Source organism: Petaurus breviceps, unplaced genomic scaffold (assembly GCF_028583685.1).
Source record: "Petaurus breviceps papuanus isolate PSGF00001 unplaced genomic scaffold, PetGlider_PUasm1.0 186, whole genome shotgun sequence".
NCBI classification, from domain to species: domain Eukaryota; kingdom Metazoa; phylum Chordata; class Mammalia; order Diprotodontia; family Petauridae; genus Petaurus; species Petaurus breviceps.
The window spans coordinates 34,922,196-34,941,242 of record NW_027185798.1 but is presented as its reverse complement, the minus strand read 5'-3'; the positions used below and the strand labels follow the sequence as shown (position 1 = coordinate 34,941,242).

Genomic DNA, 19,047 nt, shown 5'->3' with positions numbered 1-19,047 from the left:
AACTCAATGACTAATCACAATTTCAGACATGAAATTGTGAAACATGCTACCCACCTCCTAAGAGAAAAGTTATAGATTCAGAGTACAGATTGAGACTTTTTTTTTTGCATGCATGCATGCATGATCAATGTGGGAATTCATTTTTCTTGATTGTACATGTTTATAAAAAGAATTTTCCTTTCCTTTCCTTTTTTTTGAGGAATAAGATATGGGAGAAAAAGAATATAAACCTGAAAATAAATTTTAATTTAATTTCTAAAAAATTATTCAGTCATTTATTTTCATAAAAAAGAATTATTTTGGTCATTTGGCTGGCAGCTGTGTGATCCTGGTTAAGTCACTTAACTTTTCTGTATCTCGGTCTCTTCATCTATAAAATAAGAGGGACTTGATGATTTCTAAGGTCCCTTACAGCTCTAAATTTAGAATGCTAAGTCTCTACTGGATGGCCCAGTAGTGATGAGGAACTCCCTACCTACTGAAACATCCTCTTCTTCCCTTGAAAAGCGATAACTGTTATGAAGTATGTCCTTGACTCAAGATAAAGTCTGCCTTTTGTAACTATCATTTACTAGTATGCCATCCAGGATCAAGCAGATGATTATTCAATCTTGCCCTCCCTGCCCCAGCACACACTTCCCCAGACCTTCTGTTCTCTAAGCTAAATGTTCCTAGTTCCTTTGGCCATCCCTTCTTCTGTCTTTCTGCCATGGTGGCAGCACATTGTAAAGTGGTTAAGCAGCAAGTATGTTATCTAGTTTATCAAAAGCATTTAGTCTGTGTTAGAGAAGAAATGTAGGACCCATGATGTCTAAAGGCAGTTTAGATTTGTTCAGAAACCCAGAAATGGCTACATTGTAGTTGGGTTCTCTTCTGGAGATCTCTGCTCCATGCCCAGGTCAGCTGTCCCCAAGTTATTCTCTTGTTAAAGGGCCAAGGCTGGTGCAAAAAATGAAAATGTTGGACATCACTATGTTCATGTAGAGGAAGTCTGGTGCAGAGTATAGAGGGCTGGCTTTGGCATCAGGAAGACCAGGGTTCAAGTCCTACAGCACTGGTCTCATAATCAGGAAGATCTGAGTTCAAATCTGGCCTTTCTTTATAGCTGTGTGACCTTGAGCAAGTCACTTAACCTCTGTCTCAGTTTCCTTAATTATAAAATGGGAATGATACTATCTACATGACAAAGTTGTTGCGAGGATCACATAAGATAGTCTTTATAAACCATTTGACACAGTCTCTGATACATAGTAGGTACTTGATAAATATTGGTTAATTTACCTGGACCATGCTCCCTCACCTTACAATCTGGGTTCACAGAATCACAGAATTTGTAAGTTACAAAGGACTTCATTGGCCACCTACCCATTCACATTCACGAGGTGGCTGAGTGATTGACTTCATGGTCTGTTAATCCATTGTGCTCTGCACTTGTGGGTTCTAGTTTCACCCATCCTCATGGATTCAAATCCTATCCTTGATTTCTCCTGAGGCAAGTAGGTGGTGCAATGGATAGAGTGCCCATCCTGGAGGCAAGAAGACTCATCTTCCTGAGTTCAAATCTGGTCTCAGACACTAGCTCCATGACCCTGGGAAGTCGATTAACACTTTGCCTCAGTTTCCTCATCTATAAAATGAGCTGGTGAAGGAAATGGCAAACCACTTCAGTATCTTTGTTAAGAAAACCCCAAAGAGGATTATGAAGAGTTGGACACAACTAAAAAATGACTAAAAAGCAGCATCAGAGGACATCTGCCTGGGGACATCTCAATGCAGTCCACCCACCCCTCCTTTTTTTTTTCTTTAATTATTAGGAAGTTTTCCCTAACAATCTAGCCTAAATTCACCTCTTTGAAATTTCCACCCATTTTTCTTGGTTCTTCCCTCTGTGGCCAGACAGGACAAGTCTGATTCTTCCTCCATATAATATCCTTTCAGATACTTGAAGGTAGTTTTCATGTCCCCCCACAATATTATTTTCTCCAGGTTTTCTCCCCTCCTCGGTACTCATTGTGCATCTCCTGACTGCTGACCCACCATCCCCTGCCCTATTGCTCAATGCATCAATATTTACCAAATACCACTGTGTCATCATTGTTTTAGGTTAGGGGGTGGGGGTGGCACAGGACATAAATTACAGTTAACCTTCTCAGACTTGTAGTATTATTGAGAAGATCATCCAAATGATCCTGCTTTTGACACTTTCTAGCAGTGTCACCTTGGGAGACTTCCCTATGCCCTAGATTCTTTTTCTATAAAATGAGGGGGTTGGACTAGGTGACTTTCAAAGTTCCTTCAAAGCTTTAGACTTATGACCACACACACACACACACACACACACACACACACACACACACACACACACCCTAACCCCATTTCATATGTTCCTTTTTGAATGCCATTCCAAATTCAATTTATGTTGTTGGTGTGGGTCATCACTCATTCAAAAACCATATTCACAAGCCCCCACTGGTGTTTTTCTTTTGCCAGGCAAGTAAAGAATACATCAGACATCAGTTCAAAGCAAAAGACATTTAACTGAATAGCAACTAGAAAGGTAAATGACAAGAAAGATTTCTCCTCATATCTATAGGAATAATATTTTCCTACAGGCTATAATATCAACTTTGGAGGAAGAGACACCAATCAGTAACATATATGAGCAGGAAGTATGTATCACAGGGCACATGTATAGGGAACACATGTAGCTAGTGAGCTTGTTCAAAGGGATACACATAGATGACACACATGATTAAAGCAATTCACTCCTGGAATTGGAAAGCTGCTGGTGTCATTAGGCAGCCTGCTTTCTCTATTCTGGGGTCAACTGCTCTCTTGTCAGCATCATGTTGAGTTGCCCTCTGCTTCCATCTGCTGGAGTGTAACAAAACAGAGTCTGGATGCCATCATCTGTGTTCTAAGTCAGAAAATGATCAGGGTTTAAATAGGGGCATTATGGTGGGAAGGACACAGGCAAGATGAGAAGAAATGGGGAAATGAATGGGACAGCATGAGAGTTAAAGAGACAGAATAAGTTATTTCCTAGACTTCATTTTTCTCATCTACAAAATGCAAAGTTGGAATAGATATGTTTGAAGGTTTTTCCCATGTCTCTAAATTTAAGGTAAGAGAGGAATAATTTTGATAGCTTATCCAGACAAGTTGCTTCATACAAACATGACCATAAACATAAATAAATCACATAAATATCACCTAGCTAACAACTCCTCAAAAGACTTACCTGAGATTTCTTCAGCCCTATCCCGCCCTTACCATTGGAATTCTTAGGAATAACACTGGATTTGTCATTTCACTGGCATAGGGGTGTCCCAGATGAAGAAAAAACCCTTTATCAAATTCCCCTCACCATCATTTAGGGAAGCAGTTAACTATAGGGAAGGAGCTATTGGTCACCACAAATTGCCTCCCACTGGACAGGCAAGTTAACTTAGCTGAAGTAGCAAGGTACCCTGAGAGAAAGATGGGAGGCAGCATGGCTTAGGTCATTACCATTCCCTTGACCACCACCTCTCCTCAAACTCCAAAGGGGATAGGCCAAGACCCTAAACCCAAGAATCCTGGGAATAGCAGTGTTTCCCAAACCACTAGCCCTGCTTTCAGTCTGGTTACCATAGTCATTACTAAGGGGAGAATTTATGGAGAAGGGGATCTACCTTTCTCACCACCACCAACAACAACCACATACCCATCTGCCACAGGCAAGTAAGCTCAAGAACTCTGGGAGTGATGGGTCTTGCTAACCCTAACTCCTGAAACTTCCCAGGAAGCAAACTGTGTGAGAATATTTGACTTGGTAACTGCTTCTGCAGGCAGGTATTATAGCCCCTACCTCCTCAGAAGCTACAGCTACCCAGAAAAAAAAAAAGTCTCCATATCAAAGTCCTGTTAGGTGATAGAGTGGAGAGAGCACAGGTCTTGAAATCAGGACAACACATCCTCATGAGTTCAAATTCAGCCTTAGACACTTGTTAGCTTTGTGACCCTGGGCAAATCACTTAATCCTGTTTGCCTCAGTTTCCTCATTTGTAAAATGGTTGAAGATGGAAATGGCAAACCTCTCCAGTATCTTTGCCAAGAAAACGTCAAATGGGGTCTCAAAGAATCAGACACAACTGAACACCAAAGAAGAGATATTATCATCTGCTTTGCTGATGTATTTTAAGGACCATGAGAGCTTATTGATGTTATCTTCCCCACTAGAACGGGAGCTCTTGGGGAATAGGGACTGCCTCCGGTTTTTTCATTCGTATCTCCAGCGCTTAGCAAAGTGCTTAATACACAGTAAATACTTAATACATTCTATTTCATTTATTCATTCATACTAATGCAGCTTGGCACATTCTCTGCAGCTTAGAATCTTAAAGATTTGCCTAGAGCACTGGCGTCAGACTCAGGTAGAAATAGGGTCACATATTGACAGTTTTAAAATGCAGTGTTCTCTGTATTTTATGGTATTTCTTTTTATTTTGTTAACTGTTTCCCAATGCCATTTTAATCTGGTTCCCACCCCACTCAGGAAGGTTAGTGGACCTGGATTTGACATCTCTGACTGGGAGCAATAGCTGAAGGGACATGGCCAAGGACCCTACAGCCAGTATATATCATAGGCGAAACTTGAACTCATGCCTTTCTGATTCTGAAAGCAATTTCGAGTCTTGCGGGTGACCTCTCAAAAACTGTAAGTTGCAGACAAGGCACTGAACTGTTGGTTGAAGGGGTCTCCTCATCTGGGAGTGCCCTAAGTTCAATGAAATCCCAGGTTTGATCTTTAGCCTCGGTCCCTTTCTTTCAGACCAGAATTCTTGGTCCCTCAATTTGTTGAAACAGGAGGTTATGATATGTCCTCTGTGCCGCTTAACCTTGAAGAATATTCACTTCTCTCCTCCACCCTCCCCCGCCCCACCCCAGAATATCCAATTACCAGTAATGGCAGCCTTCTAGAAGTCGGGTGGGGGTGGATTAGAAAGAAGCTGCTAAAGGGAACAGAGCCTCCCCTCCCACCTATGTTCTCGGTTATGGTTGGCATCCTCCCTGATAGTACAGGGAAAGAAAGAGGTATTTATTTGCCTTGTAGTTACTAAAATGCCCTTTTAACAGCCGACAAATCTCAACGAGTAATTCAAAGGCTCAGTGTAGTCTGGCTGGAGCAGAATAGGCAAAGGACTTCACCACAAGTCAAGTCCCAGCAGCTCTTCGGAAAGAGAGATGAGAGGGAAAGAGTGGGGAGGCAGAGACCGGGGTTCTATTAGAGGTCTGCTGATGAGTCATCTATTGGCCTGTGGCAAGTGATTTCCCTTCTTCGTGCCTCCGTTTATGACCTTTCATCTTTAGTGGGATAATAAAACACCTCTTAGAGAGGGATCTTAAACTTTAATGCTGGTAAAGTCTTTTAACAGTTTTAGATAAAAGGTTCTGCTTAATTGTACAGTGCTTATCTCAGCAATCCTTCTTTTGTCCAGTCAAGGCAGAATGCTTGGAAGAATGCAGCATTACTGTGTGCTAGACCAGGGAAACCCAATGAGTAAGGTGGACAGCAACCTCAAGGAGCTTACTAGTAACAAACTGCAAGTGATCCGTTCAATTAATGTGATAGATACAAAGTATCATGGGAACTCAGAGGAAAGGACAAGAGGAAAATACATGTTTTCCTTCTTCCCTGGCCTGACGAAATATTTTGTTACATAGTCATGTTCTAGAAACACTGTTCAGTGAGGATACTCTTGGGGAAAATCACCAAATTATCTACATGTGTCTGTTCCCTCATCTTTAAAATGCGGGGCTCTAGGACCTCTAAAGGGCCTTTTAGCTCTAAAGCTATAATCTTGATGAAAAGCAAAAGCAAAGACCTGGAATGGGGGGGAGGGGGAGAGGGAGAATGCTTGAACAGATTGTATGAGAATGTATTGGAATATTATTTATCACACAACCATAAGAGAAGACAATTTTAGAACATCTCGAGTAATGTGGAGTGAATAGAACCAAGAGAACTATTTATATACAACAGCAAACATTGTAAAAGACAACTTTGCAAGGCTTAAGAATTCTGATCTTAAGAATGACCAGCTATGTCTCCAGAAAAGCTGTGATGAAACATACTAATGTTACCCACTTCCCAGCTAACACTAATGTTACCCACTTTCCAGGTGCAGAAAGATAGACATTTTTAGCCCCTGGGCATGGATTCATTTTCTTTGAATATGCTTATTTGTTGCAAGGATTTTTTTCTTTCAGTTTTCTTAAGTGGAGGTGGGAATAGAAGGAAAAATTAGCAATAGAGATTAAAAAAAAAAAAGATTGTCTCTGAAACATTTTGCAAAATGCACAGAAAAGGAGATTCAGAAAGAACTACAGACAAGCAGGAGAGTTTTGAAAGCAACGTGGAATCTATTATGTACTTTTAAAGAAACAGTATTTTTCCCCAGTTACATGTCACAATTTTTAGCATTCATTTTTACAAGATTTTGAATTTCAGATTTGTGTTCCTCACTCCCTCCCCTCCCTTTTCCTTAAAATGGTAGGCAATTTGATACAGGTTATATATGTGCTATCATGTAAAACATATATTATGTACTTTTAGGAAAAGTGGTATGAAATAGAGGTTCATAGTTGCAGATGCAATCTTCTCTTTATTCTGCTGTACGTATGACCTTGGGCCTTGTTTGCCTCAGTTTCTCATCTGTCAAATGAGCTGGAGAAGGAAATGGCAAATCATTTCAGTATCTTTGTCAAGAAAACTGCAAACAGGGTCACAAAGGGCCAGACCTGTCTGAACAACAACAAATGTATATGGAAATGCCCTTTTGGTGTTTAAGTTCAGAATTTAAAAACAAAATAAAATCTACAATCCTATAATCTGAATTCAAACCCTAACAACATCCTAGCTATCTATGTGCCTATGAGTAAATCATTTAATTCCTCAGGGTCTCAGTTTCATCATCTACAAAATTTGGATGATAATTCTTGTTCTATGTCCCAGGATTACTGGAAGGAAAGTATTTTATAAATCTGAAAGCATTAGAGAAATGCAAGTTATTATTAACTACTCATTTCTTCAGTCCCTTTGCTCCCCTTATCAGCTCCCCTCTCTGGTATGTGGCTTGTGTCTGGACTGGAGTTTCTGCTGCCCTTGCTGTGTAGCCATCCCCTCACAGCTGTGAGCAGTGGGTTCCTTTCCCAGGAGCCCAGAGTCAGGCCACTGCTTCCTTCAGCTGGCCCCAGGGAAATCTTTGGGCTTCAAACAACCCAGTGTTTACCCCCAAATTGAATCCTGTCTGCCCCAAAGTCCTGACTGGGGTCCTAAGAGGGAGGAGCCACTAGAGCTTTGGGGACAGGTAAGTGACATAATAAAAGCTGTCCCTTAGGAAGATTATTCTGGAAGCAACTATCATGAAGGATTAGAAGCCTGAGGGACAGGTGGTGGAGGGACCTGTTAGAGCTCCTGCTCTTGTCTTGTGAAATGTAAATGGAGAATTGAACTACAGTGGTAAGAAAATAAGGGATGGAGTCAAGAGACATTTCAGGGGCTGAGTGTGGTTGATGAGAGAAGAGTGAAAGATGAATTTGGCCTTTTAAGTTTGTGTGATTGGGGGAATGGTGGCATCCTAAATAGAAACCAGCAATCTAAGCAGGTGGTCAGGGTAAGGGGAATTTAACAGATCCAGTTTTAGACATATCAAATTTGAAGTTGTAATAGGACATTTAAGGTAGAGATGTCTACCAGGCCATTGGAAATATAGTACTGAAGCTTAGAACTGAAGGACAATGTGTGGTATGCTATAGGTTCTTTATAAATGCTTGTTGATTAATTGAGAGAGAGGTAAGGATATGAGAGAGAGAGAGATTAGGGAGTCTTCTATATAAAGGTGACAACTATAGTTCAGGGAGTGGATGAGATCACCATGAGGCAGAGAGAGAGAAAAAGAGGACCAAGGATAATCCAGGGGTGCTGTGGGGATCAAGTGGGATAATAACTGTACAACATTTAAAAAGTGCCTAGTGCTAATAAGCACTATATACATTAACTATTATTGTTGCTGCTGTTGTTATTTCAGGGGGTGGGTAGGTAGCACAGTGGATAGTGTTCTAGGACTGAAGTCAAGAAAATCTAGGTTCAAATCCTACCTCAGACACTTACTAGTTGTGTGACTCTGGGTAAGTCACTTAGCCTTAGTTTCCCTTTTTGTAAAATGGGGATAATAATAGCACCCACCTCATAGGGTTTTTGTAAGGATTTTGCTCAGTCATTTCAGTCATGTCCAACTCTTTGGGACCCCCTTTGGAGTTTTCTTGGCAAAGATGCTGAACTGGTTTTCTATTTCCTTGTCTAGCTCACTTGGAGAGATGAAAAAACTGGGCAAACAGGGTAAAGTGACTTGCCCAGGGTCACACAGTAAGTGTCTGAGGCCGGTCTGAATTCAGGTCTTCCTGACTCCAGGCTCAGAGCTCTTTCCATGGAAGAATTAGATGAAATAGTATGTAAACGGGTTTTCACCAACCTTCAAGCACAATATAAATGCTGTAACAATGATGATGATGATGATGATGTCTAGTGTGGTACAGTGGATGTAGCACTGACTTTGGAGTTACCAAACTTTAATTCGAATGTTTGTTCTGCCACTTAGTACCTGTATGACCATACCAATGTCCTTTAATCTCTGCACTTCAGGTTTTTATCTTTAAAATGAAGGAGTTATACTAAAGGACATCTCAGATCTCGTCCAGCTTTTGGTCTATGATTCAATGACCTTGTGCTAGATATTGAAGATCCAGAGATGGAATGAAATGAAAATGTAACTAGGACTGAGGGTTGTTCAATACACGATCATGATCCATCAAGGGGAGCCTGATTAGATACCTCTAGAACAGTAGCGTCAAGCTCAGATAGAAAAAGGGCCACTAAACACGCATAAGAAGCCCACAGGTCACACGTTGACTTAGAAAATCACATATTAACATTATCTATATTTGATTGTACTTTTATTTATTTTGTTAAATATTTCCTAATTACATTTTAATCTGGTTCAGGCAGGCCCTTGGGAGTGTTGCAGGCAAGAAAGGGCCTCTTGTTGGATACCTCTGCCCTACATTATAATAGTACTGTCTAGGTGCATCCCTCAGTACTTCCAGAATAAAGAATTTGAACATCTGAACATTTCCCTCCCAGATTTCTTATCATTTGGTTTCAGCTCAGTCGCTAAATATATTCATATGATTACATGAAAGAATCGGAAAGAATGTTCTTCCCCACCCCCAACCCACCCTTTGCCTAAACACACTGAAGACCAGACAAAGAACTGACAAGCCTCAGTGATCTGCCAATCTGGGATCTGCTTAAGCCCTACTTAAAGTGAGGACAATCTACATGTGAATGCTTGCAGATGGAGAATGAGTATGTTTAGGAATGATGGAGTGATTTTATGCAGGAAGAGGCTACCGAGAGAATTTGGCCCTGAATGTGGAGTTGCATTCACTTGCCTATCAGTGTAATGAGGCTGAAATTGCTTTGACCCCCTGTTAGTAGATTATCAAATTTCATGTCTTATTTTGTGAAGGTAAGTCTACTCTTGATAGTCTTGTGTAGGATTCATTAATCTTGTGAGCAGAGCTGGAACCAGAAGTAGACAGGGTAGGCAGCCAGCTAGAGCAAAGGTGGGAAACCTGAGGCCTAGAGGCCACTCAAGTGCAGCCCTTTGACTGAGACAAAATTAACAGAACAAATCCCCTTAATAAAAGGATTTGTCATATAAGACTTAGACTCCCTCAAAAAGCCTCATCCAAGGACCTAGAGGGCTACAGTGGCCTCAACGTCACAGGTTCCCCACCCCTGATCTAGAGTATAACTTATGATGGCCCCAAAGAAGAGATATTTTTTAAGGCAGCAGTGCTGGTGTCCCTAGAGCATGTGTGGAAATGGTTCTGTAGGGGCTAGCCCAGAAACCATGCCCCTTGAGTCCCCTGTATACTCCCTGGCGTGGCCCTTATAGTGATGCTACATCTACTACATTAACATTACTTTTTATACATGAACATACATATTTTTAACATCTGAAAATTCTGTTCTCTGGTTCAAAGGTACTCATTTGGTGTTATCAATTTGCACAATGCATTTAATAGGTGCTGAATATGTTTGAATACTTTTCAGTAAAGGTCCGAATGTTCTGATGAAAACACACAGGATGCAATAGTAAATATATATGGAAGAAAGGCAATGAATGGTACAATGTTTAAACCTTGCCTAGTGTTCAGGAATTTCCAGTCTTGGCTCTGTGATCTCTCTAGTCCACAAAGACATTATAAGCATATTAAAGAATGAATGCCCCTCTTTCCTTCCCCTCTCCTCCCTTCTCCCTCTGGATGCCTTTATTTTAAACAACCCCAAGCTAGAGAGACAGAATGGGGTAAATTATCTCATATAGAAGAGGCATAGGATAACTGTTACAATAGAGGGGAAGAACAGGAAGCCAAAAGGGAATGGGTCGACCTTACTCTCATTGAATTTGGCTTAGGGAGGGAATGACATACACACTAAACTGGGTATCTTGCCATACAGGAAAATAGGGGGGATGATAGAAGGGAGGGAAGATGGGGGGGGAGGTAGTTAGAAGCACACACTTCTGAAAAGGGACAGGGTCAAAGTAGAGAACAGAACAAGTGGGGGGTGGGATAGGATAGGATGGAAGGAAATATAGTCAGTCTTTCACAATATAACCACTATGGAAATGTTTTGCGTAACTACGCATGTACAACTGATATTGAATTACTTATCTTCCCAGTTAGGGTGGGTGACATGGGAGGAAGGGAAAGAGTCTGGAATTCAAAGTTTTAAAATCAAATGTTTAAAATATATATTATTATTTTTTACATGCAACTGGGAAATAAGCTATACAGGCACTGGGGTATGAAGATCCATCTTGCCCTATCAGAAAGTCGGGGGTGGGAGGGAATGGGGGAGGATATAGGAGAGAGCAGATTGAGGGAGGAGGAATACTGTTTTGGGGTGGTGGGTAGGGGAAAGATGGGGAGAAAATTTGTAACTCAAAATCTTGTGAAAATGAATGATGTAAACTAAAAATAAACATGAAATTTAATTAAAAAAAATAAATGCCCCCAAGCTATAAGTGAGAGAGGGAGTTGGATTGGGTGATGTGGATGGTAGAAAGGGTGGGATAGGCAGTATAGAGAGGAGGAGGAATGTCCATTCTAGAGAGTCCCCCCTCCCTCCATCTCTAATTCAATCCCTCATATCACCATTTAAAGGCAGGAATTCTTTCCACACTATGACATGTAAATATTTTTTAATATGTAATTGTGGCTGGGAATTTCAGTTGCCCTTGAGTCAGGCTGTGGCTGGGTTTGTGTACTAGCTCAGCACATTTTCTAGAATTCATCATCCTGGGCACATTTAACCATGTAAAAGCAGGCAGTTGTTGATGGGATCAAAATGTTGAAGTAAAAACTGATGTCTGAGTTTGAGAACCATACCCAGAGAGTGTTAGGATTCCTTGGCCCAGTCATCAATTATTTTTATTTCTCTATTGCCTTATCAAGTGTTTAAATCTGGTCAGAGTGGTCAAAATACAAGTCCCCCTGCCTTTTTTATTTTCTTGTTTAAAGTCAAGTCTCTATGACATGATGAACCTGAGGCTAGGCCTTTGGACAACATTAGGGAGATCCAGTGCTTTCTTTTTTTCTTTAAATGTCAAAGTCTTCTCATTTAAAGTACTATCTTCAAATGTTGTGTGGCAGAAAGATCAGATTTACTCAGAATGGTTCTCAAGAGCAAAACTAGGACCAATAAGTAGAAATTATAGGTATTCAGATTTGGGCTTGATAAAGGAACTTCCTGACAATTAGAACTGCCCCCAAATAGGCTACTTTGTGTGGTCATGAGTTTGCCATTTTTCAATGACTATTTGTCAAAGATGCTGTAGGAAGTGTTAATGCTTCAGGAAGGGGTTGGCATAGATGATGTCTAAGTTGACTTCCAACTCAAAGATTCCATGATTCTAAAATACATGCTGATAACGTTTCTTAGGTGACTTTGCATGGATCAGTAAGGATTCTGATGGACCTCTGAACTCAGTGATGTGGGTACTCCCTCCAGAGCTACAGATTGCAAGATAGCCAGGCCCCCACATCTTGTGCCACTCTTGTCCATATCCTCTTGTAAATCCCTGACAGGCAGTTGTGTTGATGGTCTTGTTCTCCTGATGTTTCATGAGTAAAAGTAGAAGATGTGGGCCACCCATTGGTTATTCCTTCCTCCTTGCCATGTGACCACTCCCTAACTATATTGAATGTCCAGACACTCAGATTTGGTGGCTCTATTCACTGGAAAATAGTAAAGATAGCTACAAATATTTATTAAATGTCCCAAATACTACTGGGGATACAAATACAACCAAAGAGAAAGACAGCTCCTGCTCTCAAGGTGCTTTTTAATTGGAGAAGACAAAACATAAAAGACATACTCTACAACGGGTATGACCACACATCACAGGGAACTGAAAGTGGAGTGGGGTTGGGAAAGTGGGGAGGAAGAAACTACTTTTGAGGGGCATAGTGGGAGAAGCATAATTGGCCTGAACCTCTCCCTGAAATGGAGACCCTGGAAGGAATCCACCTTCCTACAAGTCAAAGGGTTATAGCTCTAGGTCCTGGAAAAAATTCGCCTCCATAGATCTAGAGAGACCCTGGAAGGAATCCACCTTCCTACAAGTCAAAGGGTTATAGCTCTAGGTCCTGGGAAAGATTCGCCTCCATAGATCTAGAGAGACCCTGGAAGGAATCCACCTTCAGACAATAAGTCAAAGACTCATAGATCTAGACCCTGGAAAGAATTTACCTTCATACCATCAATCATAGATTTCGACCCTGGAAGGAATTCACCTTCATATCACAAGTCATAGGTTCATAGATTTAGAGCTAAAAAGGATCTCAGAGGGTATCTTGTCCAACCCCTTTATTTTGCAGATAAGGAAATTATTCTTGGGAAGGGTGACTTTCCCAAGGTCACCCTGGTAAGCACTAGAAATGACATTTGAATCCAGGTCCTCTGACTGGAGAGCCTCTGATTCTTTCCCCTGTGCTCTGCTACCTCCCTTAAAATCTCAAAATGCCTTTTTTAAAAAGTGCTTTTCCATCTTCCCAAGTCTCTGTAGGTGATGTTGCTAAGTGATGTGATATATAAGGCTTTCTCCAGCTTGCATGCTTTGTGCCTAATCTGTGGTCTCTGTGTTTGGCTGTATTCTCCCATATCTGCTGACTCACTTTTCTCTTGTGTCTCACGATTTGGGGGAAGGAAAAATTATTTCCAATCTCTCTGAGAAGTCTTTCAGCTCACTACTTGATGATGAGTTTCCAGTTTGGCTCTTCCACCTTGTACACATACCAGCTTTTATGTGGACTCCCAGAGATGTTCTTGGACATGTGTGTGTGAAGTCACATTGACTAACACACACTTAAATCTTTTTTTTTTGACAATTTCTTAAACCAAGTCAGTTACACAGTCAGCAGGTTTTGCCATAGAGAGCCTTGGTTTCTCTGTTTGAATGCAATGTTTAAGTACACATGTATACATATACCCACAACACCCCCTCCCAACAATACAACAAAGGTTACCTTGAATGCCCTGATTCCTTTCCAAATAAAACATAATATGAAATACTTTATTGTTAGATGGTTATGTGTGATTTTTGATGGACAGGTTCAGCTGTCTGCTTCTATTTGTGGAAAAGTTAATATGATATTGGCAAGAGCATGACACCTTATAAAAAGGAGAGGATAATCTTTGGTTTTTGGGTTTTTTTTTGGGGGGGGCGGTTAGAAGATATGGCTGAAATGGTTGGATTTTTAGACCACAATATTCAATGGAAATCTGTTTTCTCTGGAACTGTCACACTTTTCAGGGGAAGGGAAAAGCAGTAAATAAATCTCAAAGAAGAACAGTTGTCTCCTGACTCCATTTAAACATTTGCTGTTAACCCAGCATAGAACAAGTTCTTTTTTCTCACTCCTTTGTGATTGCTCAAAGCTAGCCTCGATCTGGCCACTGGTGTACTTTGCTTTAGTATTTTTATTAAAAAACAGCCATAATAATATTAATAATCACTAGGATTTGTATAGCACCTCCCAAGTTCCAGGCAATGTGCTAAGCACTTTACGGATGTTTCATTTGATTAAGCAAACCATGATTCTATTTATTATTGGTCTGAATATAGGCCACTCTTGAATGTAGGTTACATCTTGAAAATGAGCTTTTTATAAAAAAAAATAGGTCTACATTAAAAAACCATTCTGATTATGGGTCACAGTCACGTTAATACAATCCAGATTTTGAGGAAATAAGACTTAATATATTTGGACTAAGAGAGCCCAAATGGAAATCCAGACTTATACAGATGGTAAATTAGGGGGTGATTCTTTGTTCTCCAGAAGGATTTGCTCTAGGATTACTTTAAGTAGCAAGATCTCTTAGTGCACTGAAAAACATAATTCTATTAGCAGATATTCTGCAGGATAACAATATCCTGTCAAATATCATTAACTGGGTTCATAAAAAGATGATTTAAGATATAATAATACAACAAAGGGAAGTTATTCCAATGTAACAGTATTATAAGTATCAAGTGTTATTCCTGCAGGGTTTTGTGAACTTAGAGGAGAGTTTGGCTTGGATTAATTAATAAATGAACAACAGAAACATTTATTAAGTGTTTAATAAGCCCTCTGTGGATACAAATACTAAAACATGACATTGATCCTCAAAGAGCTTTAATTCTCCTGGGGAAGACAACACATATGGGGGATGATGGCTAAGGTTGGACATTTTGGTCTGAAAAGTTATTTGGTTTGAAAAATTACACAGAGTGGCTGTACTACCCCAAGAAAGTTATTTAACTATTTAGTGCCCAACAAGCAAGACTCATAAGTCGAAGAGCAAATATAAGTCTGTATTGGTAGAGGGAACTTGCTCACCAGAAGCATCCTATCACATCTGGTTTTAAAAAAAAAGTTTAATGGACCCAAATGTATTGAAGCATCCCCTATTGTTCGTCACTAAGGCCATTTAGAAGTTTTTGCAATCGCATTTAAGGCTGCTATGAAAACATGATTGTGGGATGGAGTTGTTCTGGATGGTATTGTATAGGGCAATACCTAACATCTGTATGTCTATCTGTTTACAAGGCCCTTTCATATACTTTATCTCATGTACAGTAATGTCTAGGTTGTCGTCGTGGGTCACTTAGATTCTAGAGTCAGGATTGGTCTCAGAGATGATTTACTAGCTAAAACACCCTGGAAAAGTTACTTAGCCACTGTCTGCCTCAGTTTCCTTCTTTCTAAATTGGGATCATAGTAGTATCTACCTCATAGGGTTGTTGTGAGAACAAAATGAGATAAAACATATTTGTAAAGTACTTTCAATCCAAAAAGTTCTATATGAGTGCTAGTTATAATTATTTATTATTATTGTTATTCCCCCTTCTCGCCAAGGAAGTATATGGCTGCCACCTTCAATATTCCTGATCTTGTCTGATACTGAAATCTAAACAGAGTCCTACCTAGTATGGACAGTAGCCTGATTAAAAACGTTGTCAGCTAGCACAAGAGGAGACCCACATCTATTAACCATTACTATGATACTTCATTTGCACAAGCAAGGAACTCTGGGTCTTTGAGAGCTTATGAAACAGAAGCATCAGCTATGGCAGGTCCTATTGAACTGAAAAGATTCAGACTAAGGGCCCATAAATGGATTGAGCATCAGTTGAGGAAACTGAGTCCCAGGTAGTTTATATGACTTACTCATGGTCACACAGGTAGTGCCAGAGGCAAGATCTGAACCGTGGTCCTCTGAATCCAGTGTTCTTTCCACACTGCTTTTGAGGACCAGTCTAGTTAAGTGTGAAGAATTTCAACCAGAGAAAACTGGTAGACCAGGTACTGTCCCTTCTCCGGAAGGATTTGTTCTAAGATTACTTTTAGATCACAAGATCTCCTAGTGCACTGAAAATATATAACCCTTTTATAGAAATTCTGCCCAGTAAGGGTCAGGATGTTGAGGAACCAAGAGGCCCTGTACACCAGCAGAGTCTGTAGGGAGCTTGATTCCAGGACTAGAGATCAGACATTTCCAAGCACTGAGTGATGCCTAACATCTGTGTTCCTTTCAGAACATCGAACTGAAGGTGGAAGTGGAGAGCCTGAAGAGGGAAATCCGGGAAAAGCAGCAAGACCTCGATAAAACATGGTGAGCTGCATTTCAGTGATTACATGAGCTCTGGACCCTCCCATCCTCAGATGAATCCATGATTACTGCTGCTGGCTTGCAGATATTTTAAAAAGCAGACACCCCTGGACCCCTGAAGAACTCCTGGCTTGTTCCTCTAACTCTTACTAGACTGGGGACAATGGGTGCCATATTAACATGGCGGCATGATTCAATACAACCCGGTGTAGCCACAGCCATTTATTACATGGCTACTGTGTCAAGGTATCATGCTAGGAATTGAGACTACAAAAATGAAGAATAAGAGTCCACGTCCCTCCCTTCCTCAACAAGTGTTAATGTCTCCCTTTTGTCTTTGTGTTGGTGGTTTTTAAACTTTTTGGTACTAGAACCAAAAATGATTGAGGACCTCCCCTCCCCCAAAGAGCTCTAATGTTGGTTATAGCTATAGATATTTACCAAATCAGAAATTAAAACATCTTAGTATTGTTATGGAAACAGTTTTGACCTTGAGGACCCCCTGAAAGAGTCTCAGGTAATCCCAGTGGTCTTTAGACCTTAGTTTAGAGAATTGCTGCTTTAGACAAAGAAACCATTCCTCTTTTGGCATTTAAATCTTTTCACAATCTGCCTCCAACATTCTTCTCAGATTGAATTCACTTTCCTCCTCCTCATGTACTACCTATAAACAACATTCAGGCTCTTGCTTTCATGACCAGAATGCTCTCTCCTCACCTCTGCCTTTTAGAATCCCTAACTTTCTTCAAGGTTCAGTTGCCCACCCCAGGAGGCCTTGCCTGATCCCCTCAATTGTTGGGACTATACCCCCTCTGAAAAATTACTTTTTTTTTGCTTTGTATACATTTTGTCTACTTATCTGTATATATATTGTTATTTCCCAGTAGAAGATAAGCTTCTAGAGGGCAGACGCTTTTCCTTTTCTATCTTTCTTTTATTTCCTTCCTGCCTTCCTAATCTTCTTTCTTTCTTCCTCCCTCCCTCTCTCCCTCCCTCCCTCCCTTCTTTCCTTCCTTTCTTTCTTTCCTTCTTTCCTTCCTTCCTTCCTTCCTTCCTTCCTTCCTTCCTTCCTTCCTTCCTTCCTTCCTTCCTTCCTTCCTTCCTTCCTTCCTTCCTTCCTTTCCTCAACACTTAGCACAGAGCCTAGCACATATTATTAGGTACTTAAGAAATGCTTGTAAAATTGAATTGGCATTTGGATTTATATTTGAAGGAAAATCAGGTTATAAAAGTGGAGATGATGGAATCTTTAGGTACTCCAGGATTCTGAATTTTCAAGGAAAATTCACTCATGCTCAGTAAAGAGTCCTTGCTTTTCTTTCTTTTTAAATAAATATTTTTATTGCTATCTCTTACTTTTTCCATCATTTAAATGTCTCCCCATAATTGCTTTTCTGAGCACTGATCTCTTACTAAAAATGAAAAGTGGATGAACACACTTTGGAAAAATTTGTGCCAACTGAAACAAAATAAGGAGTTTTTGGCTAGCACAGGAAACTCTCTTGACTCTAAGTCTCCATTATTTTTAAAGGATTTCAGTTAGCCAAGGTTTAACGTACACACTCAAGGAGTTAAAACACACAGGGGCAAATTCATTTCCCCAGGTTTGCCTCACGAGTCTCCTAGGCATTCCTTTTGACCTCAACCCTAGGACAACAACAACTCTTCTGTCCTTGAAAGAGGCAGCTAGGGGGCACGGTGGATAGAGCACAGGGCCCGTAATTAGGAAGATCTGACTTCAATTCCAGTCTCAGACATTTACCAGCTGTATGATTTTGTACAAGTCACTTAATTTTCTGTTTACCTTAGTTTTCTCATTTGTAAAAATTTTTTGTTCAGTTCTTTTTCATTGGCATCCAACTCTTCACGAGCCCATTTGAGGTTTTCTTGGCAAAGATGCTGGAGTAGCTTGCCATTTTCTTCTCCAGTTCATTTTACAGGAAACTGAGGCAAACAAGGTAAAGTGACTTGCCCAGGGTCACACAGCTAGTGTCTGAGGTCAGATTTGAACTCAGTGAGATGTCTTCCTGACTCCAGCTGGGGGCTCTCTGCACTATGGCACCACCTAGCTATCCACCCTCTTTGCAAAATGGGGATAATATTAGCACCTACTTCCAGGGTTGTAGGATTAAATGACATAGTCATTGTAAAGCTCTTATCACAGTGCCTGGCATATAGTAAGTACTATGTAGGTGTTAGCACTTGTTATTGCTGTTGTTGTTATTATTATCTGTAAAATAATAGCATAATGGCACCTGTCATCGCTATCATCATCATCATCACCATAGCACTGATCTCCCAAGGGTTTTTGTGGGGATCTAATGAGACACAGTGCCTGGAACATAGTAAGTAATTAGTAAATGCTTGTTCCTCCTTTTCCTCCCCAATGGGCCTTCCATTCTGATGGAGCTCAGGAGGGACTGTTAAGTGGCTCCCTGAGAGAAGGATAAATCTCTGCCACTCTACAGGAGAGGGTAGTTGCTGGAGAAGGAGAGACAGCAGGTTCATAATGGGCTCCTCAGAAAGGCTGGGGTAGCATTGAGCAAGGTCACCTCTCAGTAGGGAGTCTCCTCTGGTCACCCTGGATACAGCTCCCAGCAATGAAACAGAGTTTCTGTGGAGTCAGCATCTCTAGCCAATATCCCACAACCTTGGAAATGAAGACATAGGGGGGAAATGGATTGTAGTCAAGAAATGATTAAGAACTTGAAAAAGAAATTCAAACTGTGTTAAAAACCACTCAGCACTTAGCTCTGAAAATGCCCATCATCTTCTCT

The 19,047-nt window shown here is 40.6% G+C and overlaps 1 protein-coding gene across 2 annotated transcripts in view; it reads left to right on the top strand.

Moving 5' to 3' along the window:
• Positions 1–19,047, top strand: part of PDE4DIP (phosphodiesterase 4D interacting protein) — a 273,714-nt gene that overhangs the window by 126,279 nt on the left and 128,388 nt on the right. For both annotated transcript variants that reach the window (XM_069090199.1, XM_069090202.1), the window contains exon 5: positions 16,197–16,273. In XM_069090199.1, coding sequence (XP_068946300.1) covers positions 16,197–16,273 — 77 coding nt within the window. The remainder of the gene's footprint in view (positions 1–16,196; positions 16,274–19,047) is intronic.